Below are 13,468 nucleotides of genomic sequence, written 5' to 3'. Positions count from 1 at the left end.
TGACCTTTCTGTAAAAAGCCCAACATTTTTTGTAATGTGTTAGTTAATGGCAGTTTCTGAGCTGCAAAAATCCTCCAAAATAGCTCCCACAGCAATGTGACCCTGAAGATGGTGTGATAAACTAATTAATATAACAAAACAACCAAACTACCTGCCTTTTTGTTTTAACCTCTGCTACATGACAACTAGAATGAAGTGCAGTTCAGCAAAGAGATCTGTATTTTACAAGCAATGCCTTTTTAGAGTCATGGCATTGAATTTCTTTTTATGCACTTCCCTTTAATCTGTGAAATAATGCAATGACACAATGGAAGGTGACAGATGATCAAATTGTCTAGAAAGCTCCTTGCAGAGTCTCTATTTCAGTTTTAAAGACCACATTGACTAAATGGCTCAAGTGCCATGCTAAAATGAGATTTACAGGTCTCTGTAAAACTAAGGAACAGATTACATTTGAATAATTAATTTTAATGTTTTCATTTATTTTCTTGCATATTAAAGTTTAACTTGCTTATATTTTTTAATGGAAGAAATAAAATTTTGCCACAATCCAGTTCTTGTTTTAGCCAAAATGAAAAGGAAAGACTTCTGCAATGTGGGAGGACTGCAATGCAATTTCCACCTTCCAAGTGAGATACCATATTAGATGACAGACTATTTTTTTTAAATTCACAGAGGTGGATGTTACTCAACATGACAGCATTTATTTCCAATTGCTGCATTTTCCCCTGAATGTTATTATTCCACTTAAAATTTAACTTTTCAGAGGGTCAAAAAATTACAGTGCTGAGGTCCTTCTCTACCCATGCTCTCTTGCTGTAATAGAGGGTGTCATTATTGTTTCATTGAAACTAAAAACAGATAACTTTTTATGACATTTTACCAGAAGAATGCAATGCAATCAGAAAATTGAAAAAATTATAGTGGAAAAAAGGTGCATCTGCAGAGATATAAAGTAACTCAGACACGCAAAATTCTCAAAAGACCCTTCCTTCAGTCTCTTGTATTTTGTCTATGGTGTATATTTTAAATGGAAAATTACATTAGAATTACAAAAAAAAATCATGTTGCTTGTATATGTAGAGTCAGATTCCCTTAGCAACACAAAATTGCATACAATAGGGTGGGGAATAAATAACCCCCAAATAACTCTTAAATTCTCATAAAAGAGAGATTTAATCTTTAATATCCAAAGACTCTCTAGGACTATGAATTATTGCTGTGAATCTTGGAAAACAAGACTTCTAAGCTCCTCTCAAATAAAAAACAACCCCTCTGATGTGTTTCAGAACACAAAGCAGATCCTACTGTGGTCCTGCAATTTATATATGTGTACATTTGGGGGATGTGAAAAGAACAAACGATTTGGGGGCAGAATCTGTGAAAAATGGTTAAGCTAATAACTAAAGAGGCAGCTGTTTTACAGCAGCTCTAAGGTGTATTTTGAGTAAAGTGGTCCTCCCAGTGGAGGCAGACCTGCAGGAAAGAAGCAGGCAAGCTTGTCTAAGGAGCCAAATGAATGTGCCATTTGTTTTTTTGATCACCACAGAACCCTTTATCAGTAGTCACCTCCTACTATCCCAGGTTGCTCCAAGCCCTGTCCAACCTGGCCTTGGACACTTCCAGGGATGGGGCAGCCACAGCTTCTCTGGGCAACCTGTGCCAGGACCTCACCACTCTTACAGACAATAATATTTTCACAATATCCCATCCAACCCTGCCCTCTGGCAGTGGGAAACCATTCCCCCTTGTCCTGTCACTCCATCCCTTGTCCAAAGTCCCTCTCTAGCTCTCTTGAAGCCGCTTTAGGCATTGGAAGGGAGTTCATTAACCACAAGGTCTTCAAAAAACATTCCGTTAGTTTTCTTCTTAATACTCCTTAGCTGAAAACAATTATAAGTCTCATTATCTCTTAACAAGGATGACCCATTAAGATGGGCCTAAATATTTTTACTTTTACCATTGGAAATTGCAGATCTGTGTTTTCTTTATGAAGGTGTTTTCTTTTCACTAGCTATATATAGAATTAATTTCTAATTGTGAAAATATTTTTCTGCTTAATCGTACAACAAAGAAAGGCTGGCTTGAAATAGGATTAATATATCTTGGGGTTAATTAAACATGAAGCTTTTAAGGAGATCACTCCAACAACAAAAGCAATTAAGCCTTGGTTATGTATAGTACATAATTAAGCAGGAAGTTCTTGTAATCCCAAGGACCAACTTTCCAAGCACGTATTCATTTAAAATAACTTATTTTCTGTCTTGTTTTATCAAATCTAAGTATAAGCACTGCCAACTCAGGTATCTCCTCAGCTTTGTCCTAATGTTACATATGAATTATAGATTAAAAAATATGGCTCTGTTCTGAATAAAATTGCCTCCATTTCTGTCTTTATGCCTGTTGATTGAGTGAGTAGATGTACACAGAGACATAAGCCCAAAAAACAGTAGGAAAATCCTGATGAAAGCCTATTTTGATACTCTATATTACAAGTCTCAAGGTGCTCTTGAACAAGACCCAGATAATTGGAGAAATGTTTAGTTGCAATGTTTTCATGTCTGTGGTGATTTCCCTTTCAGATTCTTTCCCACCATCTCTGCTCAGATTTGTCTTTCATGTCATGGTTTCTGACAGGGAAACTGCTCTTTCGTTACTTGAGGATGGAGCAGGATGAATGTTATTAAGCAGACTGGAAAGAGAGTCTCTCACAGAACATTGCTGTCGAAACACACTTGAGGTAACATGGAATCCAAAACCAAAAAAAAAGACAAGTATTCTGCTGGGATCAACACTAGACTATGAATAGGGCGCTATTAGGGAAAAACACATGATGAAACACATTAATGTGCTGAGATAAGAGTGTTCAATTTTTCTGCTTACTGCTAAGCAAATGTCAGCCTGGTTAAGCACATTTCCCCCTCCTCTGAAGAAGCCTGCAATGTAGTTTGTTACCTTCTAACTTGGATTAATCTGAAGTTCCTTTGCCACCACTCCTTCTTTGTGTTTAAGTCTTAATTTCATTATTTACTTAGCTAAAAAGATACAACCTCTGTTCCCCCTTTGCCGTGCTAGGAACCAATCTATTTCTAGATTGGTACTTTATGCAGAAAACAGAAAAAGTGAAGAGCAGATTTTGAAAAAAGATGTTTAGAAGTCAACTAGGATCTCACAATAAAGCTTCACTTTTGTTCTCAAAGTAGCATAAAAAGAATGCAGAATTGAGTCTTATTCAGTGAAGAATAGCTTTCCTTGACTTTTGTATATTTTACTCACCAGGTCTTGACAGCTACATGAAGAAAATATTAAGTATCTTGCTTAGTCAAGATGTAATATTTGGGAAAAAAAGCTCAGGGCTAATAAAATATCACATTCTGGTTAATAAAGCACCAAGCTCTTGGAAAACAAAACTAGATTCAGTTCCACTCCATTGTTTCACTCTCATCTTGCACTGACTTTTGCCTCATCTGTGTTTACATCAGGTATTTTTTGCTACTTAAAGATACTTGATCTTGACAAGGTCGCCTTGCTTCTCTCCATCATCTGTATTTTCTTTGTCATCCTTTTTTCTTGTCAAGGCTCAAAGTATTGTAAGGAAACAACTGTGACCAATTGTGCTTGAGTCTAAAACTAATTCAGAGGTAGCTACAAAAACAATAAGCACTTTTATTAGGAAAAAGTGGATGCTATTTTGAAACATTGCCATGGAAGAAGAGGGCATGAATAAGAACAGATTTGCACACTTTTTTTCTTCTGTATTCCTACCTAGACAATTTTGTAGCCATTTCATTACTTTAAAGGAGGGCAAGGAAAATACACTTTAGTTTCAAAAATAGACACAGAACATTATTTCAAACCAGTGAAAACAATAGCTTGGTAAAATAGGCAGGCATTTAAAACAGTGGAAAACTAACATCTTTCCATTAAAATTTCATGGGTGGTGTTCTTAGAAGGTGCTGCTACTGGCATCAAGCAATATCAAAATTTCCACTGTAAATACACAGCAACAAAAAAACCCACTTCAGACTCAGATCCTGTGTACATCTAAGTTCAGAACAACCAGGGACTTTTTGCTTACACTCCCAGATTTTCTAGAGTGAGATCAAACCCTGTTATTGTAATAGGAAATGGATCATTACTCAATTTAACTGACATTTGCAGGGGAGTGATATACAGAGAAAAACTACAAGTCAGTAAGGAAACTGACAGTATCCTCTTGCAATGCTTTAGAGCTATACATGATTCACCTGTTTATGGGAAATTCTCAAGTAATTTTTCTTAGTGATTATGAATTTCTAATGTTTCAAAGACAGGTTCTGAAGCACTGATTCAGCCCCTTAGATTTTACTGAGAGCTTAACAGAAAGAGTAGGGAATATAATCCAATGAACAGACTTTGTGTAATACAACATTTTCCTCCTACAAAATCTTAACCACAGCTAATTTACGGGTGAGATTGAGTCCTTCCTTTGTACCTGTCCATGGTTTAGTGGCAGTGCTGGGTTGATGGTTGTACCTGATGATCTTAAAAGTCTTTTCCAACCTTGACAATTCTACAATTCTATGAAGGTGACATCATAAAAATTTTGATCATAGGATATAGAGATACTGTATCTGTCTTATAGCTGTTTCCTGGACATCGTGCAACAAAGAGCTCTTGTACTCTGCCTGTCCTTCTAATAATCTCTTTGTATTTTACCAGAGTAAAATCAATGATTCTACTGAGGCTCCAGACTTTGCTACCTCTATGATAAAATACAGTCTAAATAAAGCTTTGAAAAGGCAAAATAACCCAAGATTTTATGCTGCCTTATTTAATTTCAGGGCTTAAATTCAATTACTACTATAAACATTTCCATAAAATGAATTGCAGAAGAAAGCTTTGCAAAGTCAAAAGCAATTTAGGAAGGGCAATGCTGAAATGCATAATTTAGTTACATTATTAATGTGAATAATGTATTTAACTTGAAATGATTTTTGGGGGAAAATGGGGTTAAAGTGTGACCTCTGAAATGGCCATCAAATGCTGCTGGAAGATAACTGAGAGTAGGAAATCAAGGCATACAACTTCCGTAAGATATGTTTTTGTTAGTAGTCTTAAAAACACACTGGCAACATACAGAAGATTAAAAAAAAATGAAAAAAGCTTGCTGATTATCTTGAGCTGCATGCTGTCTTAAAAACAAATAGTGACCATCTAGTTTCAAAATTAAGTCTATGGTTTATGGGCAAGTGAAGAAGTGAATAAAGTGACCTGTTTGGCATTCTAGCCTAGACAGTGCAAAATCAGTAAATTCGGCAGTGTGAAGTTTAGAAGTGGGCATCACTCTTTATCTGCTTTTGTCTTTGACTCAGAACTCTTTCACCATTTCTACCTTATTCCACTACAGGTTGCTTTTCATAAGAAAATTTATCTATAGTGAGTTTCTGGCAAAATATGGGAAAGAAAATACTAAAGTATCAATAATTTTTTTCCAACCTGCCTTGAGGTGTTGCTGTATCCTGTGAACTATCAGACTCCATGAACAGAGTATTACCCTGTGAAACTACTCAAACCAAGGACATGTCAAAGCTCAGTGTCAAAACTAAATCCTTCAAGAAGAAATGACAGCTGCCTTGCCAAGGACAGGAGGGAAAGGAAGGAGATTTTGCAGTGAAGAGGTAACATGATCAGTGTTGACTGTAAATATCTTTATGTATTCCAATAAAAAGCACAAAGGGAGGCCAATTTCTGCACAACTTCCCTTCTACCATCTGAAGTCTGAGAATATTAAAATTGTGAGAAATTCTGATAAAAAACTAGTACCAACTCTGCATCTGGAGAACCAGAGACAACTTTTGTTGCTGTTCCACTAAAGGACACTGATTCCTTTCCTGACCTGGTGGTGATGGCTGTGGTTTATTGAAGCTGCAGAGAAATACATGTCCTTGGTTTAAAATCTAAGTTCACATCTCCTACATAACACTGTATCTTCCCAAGACTAGTCAGGATGCATGACTTAGCAGTCCAAGCCTTCTAGAAGTCATGAAATTACCTCATCATGTTAATTACTAGATTGGTCTTAAATGAACATTTCATCCTATTTCAATTTTCTGTCTTTCAAGTCAATATTTAAGTTGTTGTTAAGCATTTTCTGGAGGTTTTTTTGTTGTTGTTTTTTTGTTTGTTTGTTTTGGTTTGGGTTTTTGGGGATTTTTTTGTTTGTTTGTTTTTTGTTTGTTTGTTTTTTTGTTTTTTGTTTGTTTGGTTGGTTGGTTTTTGTTTTGTTTTTGTTTGTTTGTTTGTTTTATTTGTTTTTCTTTTTTCCCCCCAGAGTGTGGGGATGTAGTGGGTTTCTGTTTTGGTAGCCAGGGGGGCTACAGGGGTGGCTTCTGTCGGAAGCTGCTAGAAGCTTCCCTGGTGCTGTGGAGCCAATGCCAGCTGGCTCCAGGACAGACTTCCTGCCGCTGGCCAAGGCCAAGCCAATCAGGAGTAATAGTAACACCTCTGTGATAACATATTTAATAACATAAGGTTGTTGAGTAGAAAGAATTCCAGCCAGGGAAGAGCGCAGTGAGAACATGGGAACAACAATGTAGACACCAAGGTCAGTGCAGAAGGAGGGGCAGGAGGTGCTCCAGGCACCAGAGCTGAGGCCCCTGCAACCTGTGGTGCAGACCATGGTGGAGCAGCTGTGCCCCTGCAGCCCATGGAGGACCATTGGGATGCAGAGACCCACCTGCAGCCCATGGAGGAGCCCATGCTGGAGCAGGTGGATGCATGAAGGAGGCTGTGATCCCGTGGGAGGCCCAAGATGCAGCAGGGTGTAGCCGTGCAGGAGTTCTGTGAACAATCTGAATTGCAGTTCTGAGACCTTTACCTTAGCACAGCTGGGTGCAGATAATTAAAAAATACTGCGCCACTAATATGGCCGCAGGCCTGGTGCCAAGGTGAAGGAGGAGTTTTCTTGGAAGGTGAACAAGTTTTGTGGACACCTGCTGTGGACCAATTAGTCCTGGACAACGCAGTATGTTTTCCTTATGTATCCAATGTATCTTGAGAAAGAATCACGTCTGTGTGTGTAATTAGCAGTATACAAGCTGTCGTTTCTTCTAATAAAGCGGACATCTTGCTAATCATATTGATTCAATGCACCTTGTCCATACCTCTCCGTCAATAGCAGGGTCCTGCTGGAGACCTGCAGCCAGTGGAGAGGGAAGCCCACGCTGGAGCAGGCTTTCCAGAGGTAGGACTTGTGGCCCCTGTGGGGGACCCATGGTGGAGCAGTTCATTCATGAAGGACTGCACCCCATGGAAGAGTGACCCACAGGACAGCAGTTTGGGAAGAACTTCTGCCTGAGGGATGGACTCACGTTGGAGAGGTTCATTAAGGACTGTTTCCCATGGAAGGGACCCCACTGGAGCAGGGGAAGGACTCCTCTCCCTGAGCAGCGGCAGAAACACCAACTGACCGTAACCCCCATTCCCCGTCCCCCTGTACCGCTGGGGGGGAGGAGGGAGAATGTGGTAGGAGGGGTGGGGGAGGAGGTGTTTTTTGAGACTATTTCTCAGTTTTTGGTTCTTATCCTGCTAGTAATAAATTTAAGTACTATCCTCACTTCGAGTCTGTTTTGCCCATGAAGGTAATCAGTAAGTGACCTCTCCCAGCTTTTATCACAACTCATGAATCCTTAGTTGATTTTTTTTCTCTCTCCTCTGTCCGGTTGCAGCGGGAGAGTGAGAGAGTGGCTTTAGTAGGTACCTGGTATCTGGTATTATCTGTATTTAACACTACAGAGTGTTAAAACAATTTAAGCTGGTGGCCAGACTTAAACCACTTATTTGGCTACTTTAAACAGTACTGGTAGTAATATATGCTTTGCTAATGACACAATTCAAAAGATAATTAAGCAATCCACAGAATTTTCTCATTAGGAGTTGTTTTCATAATTTAGGAAACAATATAGTGATTTCCTATACAAAAAGCCTCTAAAATTCATTACGAATAAACAGGTTAATACAGCAAAAAGGAGGAGAAAGAGTCAGGTGCAGTAACAGACAAGAAGCAAATACCACGAGAAAGAGGAAACAATTTTTTTTTAGGCACAGAGCTAACACCTATCATTAAAATAAGCTCAGCTAACCAATACCAGATGAAAAATAACATTCTCTTCCAATAGTTAAGAAAGGAAATATTCACCTTCTGTAACTTTCCTCATTCAAAAATTTGTATCCTAGCTTAAAATAATTGTCCATCTCTCTCTGTGGCTGACAGAGTAAACACCCATTTCCAGTCCTGTAAAGTCCTCTCTAAAAAACCCAAAACAAACTGAGAAGAAGCTGGGTCTGGCTCAGCATTTTAACAACCCTCTCATTTGATCACTTAGAAGCTTAAACACTGTAAATAAGTGCTAGAAAATGAATATAAGTAGATCCAATTATGGCATGACAAAGATGGCCTTGTAAACGTATAACAAAAAGAGGATAATTATTTGGAATACAATTTAGCCTTCGTTTTCAAACAAGAGGCATTTTGATGTGAAAAAAAGACGGTTATGTATTAAACTGAAAGACTAATTTGATTGCAGCACCGAGACAGTGCTGATAAAAAAATCTCAGTAATATTGTCTAATACTGGAGTTTAGGTTGGCAGGAAAATACCCAACCCAAATCTTTTATACTGCTGGCAATCATACCATTTTTAAAATGAGTAGGTATGACGGTTGCTTTGCCCATTTTCAAAAAATCTGTTATCTTTATCAGCAATTGTTTTTTCCTCTTAACAGTGCTGAGCTGATCCCATCACACACAATCAGCAGGAGAAACATTAGATTATGATGTTGCTGTTGCCCTCAAAAACCCCACCATATCACCAGTTTTAAGATAAACTACAACAAAACCGTTGTACTATTGTAAAGTTAAGACTAGGATAACACACGAAACAGTATATGCAAAGAAGATGGTGGAGGGGGGAGAAGAAAATTAATAGTAGAGTGGATATGGGTTTTGAGGAAAATGTTAATTCTTCTGGATGACAGTCTGGGCTAGGAAAATGAGATATGGAATGGCAAAAATCCATTTACAAGAGCAGTCCCCAAGCATCTGAAAGATCAGTAGTACTTATTTTCAATAATATTTATAGACTCAGTGCCTCATTTTTGGGCTTAAGGCAGAAAGTTCTGTAACACTTCCTTTAATATCAAATACTGAAGAAATTGGGAGTGAGGTAACCAGATGGAATAAGAGTCCTGAATTGTGTCCAGAAGGAGCCTAAGCACTGCAAAAACTAGCAGCATCATCTTTAAAAGAAGAACAAGAGTGTCTTTGAGGAAGTACGTGGGGGAATTCATCCCCAGGTTACAACTGACTGAGCTGGAAAAATACGATTTTGGTCATCTCATCTATTTAACTTTCCCTTCACATCAAAAAAATACTTTCTTCCATCACTAGTGATGGTGTTTGGGGTAAAGTAGTATTGTCTGGGGAATCTGGAATTTGTAGAGTCTAGAACAAAACAGATTTTCAACAACTGCAGCACCAATACAGGTGAGTATTCTTCTTGTACCTGAAAATGCACAGTCCATGCATGGAGACACAAAATACTTCATATACCCACCTTGGAAGCTAAATTATGAATGCATCAACCCAAACCACTTTAAAACAAAAAGCCTGCTTGTAAATGGCTGCATTTTAAAATACATGGAGGACTCAGAGTTTTCCGTTTTGACAGAAAACTGAGTAAAACAACCGTAACTTATGACAGAGAAGAATTTATCTCTAGTGCAAGTGGCATTTAAGCATGACGCAAACAGCACCGCTCAGCAACCACTATCACAGCAGGTGCCCTGAGATATACGTCAGCTTTTAAACAGAGGAATAGTAGATAGCAGAAACATTTAGGCAAGGATATCTCCCAAAAATTGTTAGTGAGAACAGATCTTTTCAAGTTGTCCACATACCCCAACAGTAATTTTTAAAGGCGGTCAGTAGGCTTTTATCCAACTTTATAGTCTTTCTAGTTAAAATTATAAACTTATAAAGAAAGGCATGTGGAGAACATTCAAAAGGCATGGAAAGCTAACACAGTAAATATCATGTAGCTAGGCCAGCTACCTTAGCAAAATCCAGAAATCTGGGTTAAGTGGCTGTTTTAGGATACCATGGAATCACTACTGGGCTAATTCCTTGCAATATATAATGACTGAGGGAACAGGGCATACAGATAAGTTTGCTTCCACCTGCTTTTTCTTACAGATGTGTTTTGATTAAATTCTGTGGAAACAGCATGATAATAAATTTGCAGTCGATGTGTTAAAAGGTTGCAATACAAACCACTGTGTTTTAAGGAAAAAAAACAAAAAAACAGAGAACTACCAACAAAGAGAACAAAAACGGACCGATAAATTCAAATGATAGACATGTCTCTGTTACAGAATCATTACTTACACTTGAAGCATGTGAGACCATCTTTACCCATGGACTGAATTCAGAATAAGCAGCCTATAGTAGAAGCTAATGACCAGCTTAAGCACTGAAAAAACAAGTAGTTTTAGTGCCTTTTGGGGTTTGTTTTCTTTTTTTTTCAAACAAGAAATGTTAGGATCCTCTGAATTATCATTATGCAGAATGATCTTCAGGAAAAAGTAAATTGCTCATATTCCTGTGAAGTTACCGAACTGAGTACACAGTCATATGACAAATTAACTAAAAGATGAGTATTTCTTCACAGCCTTCTTTTTGACCAGAAAACAAGTAGTATTCCTGACACTTCAAGGACACAAAGAGATTGTGCAAGTGCTCAGATTAAATTTGCAGGTTCAGATTAATTCAAATATAGCAAGACTTAGAACGGTGTGAAGAATTTTAGAATATAAGGATTAACTCTGCAGGCCCTTGCCATCTGTACTTAATTAAAAACCCACTGTTACCCATAGGAGCAAGAACACACAGCAGGAAATTTCTGTCGAGTCTCTGTACACCCTTGGTTTCCCCGATGAGGCTAAATATGACACAACTGTCTCTCTTTCATGTGGAGAATCATTTCATCTGCTTTTCCACCATAAAACACAAAAATAAATTTTTCCTTCTCTTCAGAAGTTGCTAACTGCTGTTTCAACAAGCTACTTTAAAAAAAGCTTTTGGCAAATTCCAGGATCTTCAGTTAAACAGATGAGGCAACTGCTGCTTCCTCTCTGCAAAGTGTTGTAAACTTGGGAGAAAAAAAATAGTAATAGTACTCCTGACTTGCTTAGCAACTGTAGGTAAAAAAGCTAATATGTCATAATTTATATGTGGAAAGATTGCAAGGGGTTCGTAGCCATGTCTAGTGCTATTGAGGTTTCCCACCAAGAACTGCACTGCAAACTGGCAGCTGACTGAAAACACTGCCATTTTCAACAGTTCAAAAAATGTAAATGTGTCAGTGACTGATCAAATAGGCTTCCACATCGGTGATTTATTGCAATTTCTCACATTAATGACTTGTATAAATCACTCTCGGGCTGAAAACAACCCCATGTACAGCTTTATAATGAATTTGTATGCTGAATCAGCCTTTCTGGCCCCAGTCATGTTAGGAGGTGGTTTTGAGCAGCTTTAGTTAGACAAAGATAATTTCTATTAGCAGGATTTGCTAGTGTGCACAAAGCTGAAAGTAAACACGGTTTTCCAGGGAGCTTTGGAAGGACAGAAGGGAAGAAAAGAAAATTAGTGTCTCTCAACAAAAGAGGAGAATTCAGTGAAACAGATTTGCAACTATTGGTTTTGTTCATTAAAAAAGGAAAATTCGTGGCTGCTGGGGAGAGTAGAGGTGTCCCCCCAGCAGTGTTTTCTGCAACTGTGGTACCAGAGACATGAAGATGAGTTCGGTTTCCTACACATGGCAGAGTTAAGATGGTTACACTCAGAAACAGAAGAATATGAATATAACCCTAAACCAGAGAACTGTCCCCATACCTGAAACACAAAGGAGACAAATATTTGGGAAAATGCGCATGAAACATTACCTGCAGCCACTGTGACTGGTCGTTGTGGCCTGAGGTCCAGGCATTAACCTTGCCTTGCTTATCCAGTCGGGCTTTCCTGGGCTCCCAAGCGAACATGTCCATGTTGAGCGTACGGAAAACACTGGAGGCAGTGATTTGAAAGTCCTGTATGTATCCTGATTTCATCCCCAGGGGCTCAGAGCAACCTGCAACAGCAAGATCAGGTCAGGGGCACTATCTACTTATCTCTGTGAGTGGTTTAGATTTTTCTGTTGTGGAAAAATCCCTGCAGTTCTCGAAGAAAAGGATTTAATCAAGACTATTTTTGAAGGAACAAATAAATGAAAAATAGCCAAATTGAGGCACTTTATTTCAACAATTGCTTGGGTGAGTCAAAACCAAGATAGAGAATTCAACTTATCTTATCCTGGGATAAATTTTCTCATGTGGAAGGCCACAGAAAAACAACTGTGAAGGAGGGAGAATAGTTGGAAATTATAACTTAAGAGAAATCAAGAGTTAATGGTTTATTTGTTTGTGGATGTCCCACATAATTGAATTATTTTTGTTGTAGGAAAATATAGATCTTAGGCTTCTCCTTTCTCTGTTCTCCATGAAAACAGAAAAAAAAAAAATCTGTTTTCTCATTTTCTTCCTGCCCCAGCAGTCAAAGACTCTACATTGTGTTTCTCCCATAGGTTTAATACACAGAATAAAGCAGAATTATGAAGAGATTCAATCAAGAATGCAAGACCATAGGCCTTTCGTAGGAGGCTAACAGCAGGAGCAAATACACATTACCAGAGACACATAATGTTAACATTATGTTAACATCTTTAATGCAGTATCTCCTGTATTTAAATTTTGAATATTGATGTTTTGTATTAAATTTTTTAAAAAGTCAAACAAAGAAATTAGAAACGTGAGAAAACAAAGTTAACTTTTTTAAAAAAAAATCTTTCAGAACTGATTCTCAGTGCACAAATGAAATTACACAGCCTTGTCTGTAGAATGGACTGCCTAGTTCAAAACAACAACAAAACAATTTTCCTGGGAGTGGGAGGGAGCAATTGATAGTACAAATGAGACAGACTAATCTGTTGCTTTAGAGAAGGGCTTTCCTTATTATTAAATTCTGAAGTATCACTCCAGGATCACAAGGGCTGTCAGCAGAGATGTTTCATCCCAGGAATCTGAAGCAGGCTCCTGACACAAAAACAGGGGTCGTCAAAGTTGTATTTCAGCACTGGCCCAATCCATCAAAAATAGTTCTGTCTTTTCTGAGCACTATTATTGATCTATGAAACAACAGCTGTGTCTGCCTGTGCATGCGTGCATAAATTAATAGGATTTTACACTTGCCTGACTCCTCCGCGGCCCCAGAGGGAGTGGGAAGGCAGTTGTTAAAGGTAACAGGAGGAAGTGAGAAGAGCAACGAGAACCAGAAGAGACAAACGTGATGCACATGGGTGGCAGTAAAATGCCTTGGTGCTGTGTCACAGAGA

The 13,468-nt window shown here is 38.3% G+C and overlaps 1 protein-coding gene across 3 annotated transcripts in view; it reads right to left on the bottom strand.

Moving 5' to 3' along the window:
* Positions 1-13,468, bottom strand: part of EDIL3 (EGF like repeats and discoidin domains 3) — a 240,073-nt gene that overhangs the window by 36,059 nt on the left and 190,546 nt on the right. For all 3 annotated transcript variants that reach the window (XM_027709380.1, XM_027709382.1, XM_027709381.1), the window contains one exon: positions 11,985-12,169. In XM_027709380.1, coding sequence (XP_027565181.1) covers positions 11,985-12,169 — 185 coding nt within the window. The remainder of the gene's footprint in view (positions 1-11,984; positions 12,170-13,468) is intronic.

This window comes from Neopelma chrysocephalum, unplaced genomic scaffold (assembly GCF_003984885.1).
Source record: "Neopelma chrysocephalum unplaced genomic scaffold, ASM398488v2 Primary Assembly neopelma1_96773, whole genome shotgun sequence".
In the NCBI taxonomy this organism is placed as follows: Eukaryota; Metazoa; Chordata; class Aves; order Passeriformes; family Pipridae; genus Neopelma; species Neopelma chrysocephalum.
This window is presented reverse-complemented; position numbering and strand designations above follow the sequence as displayed.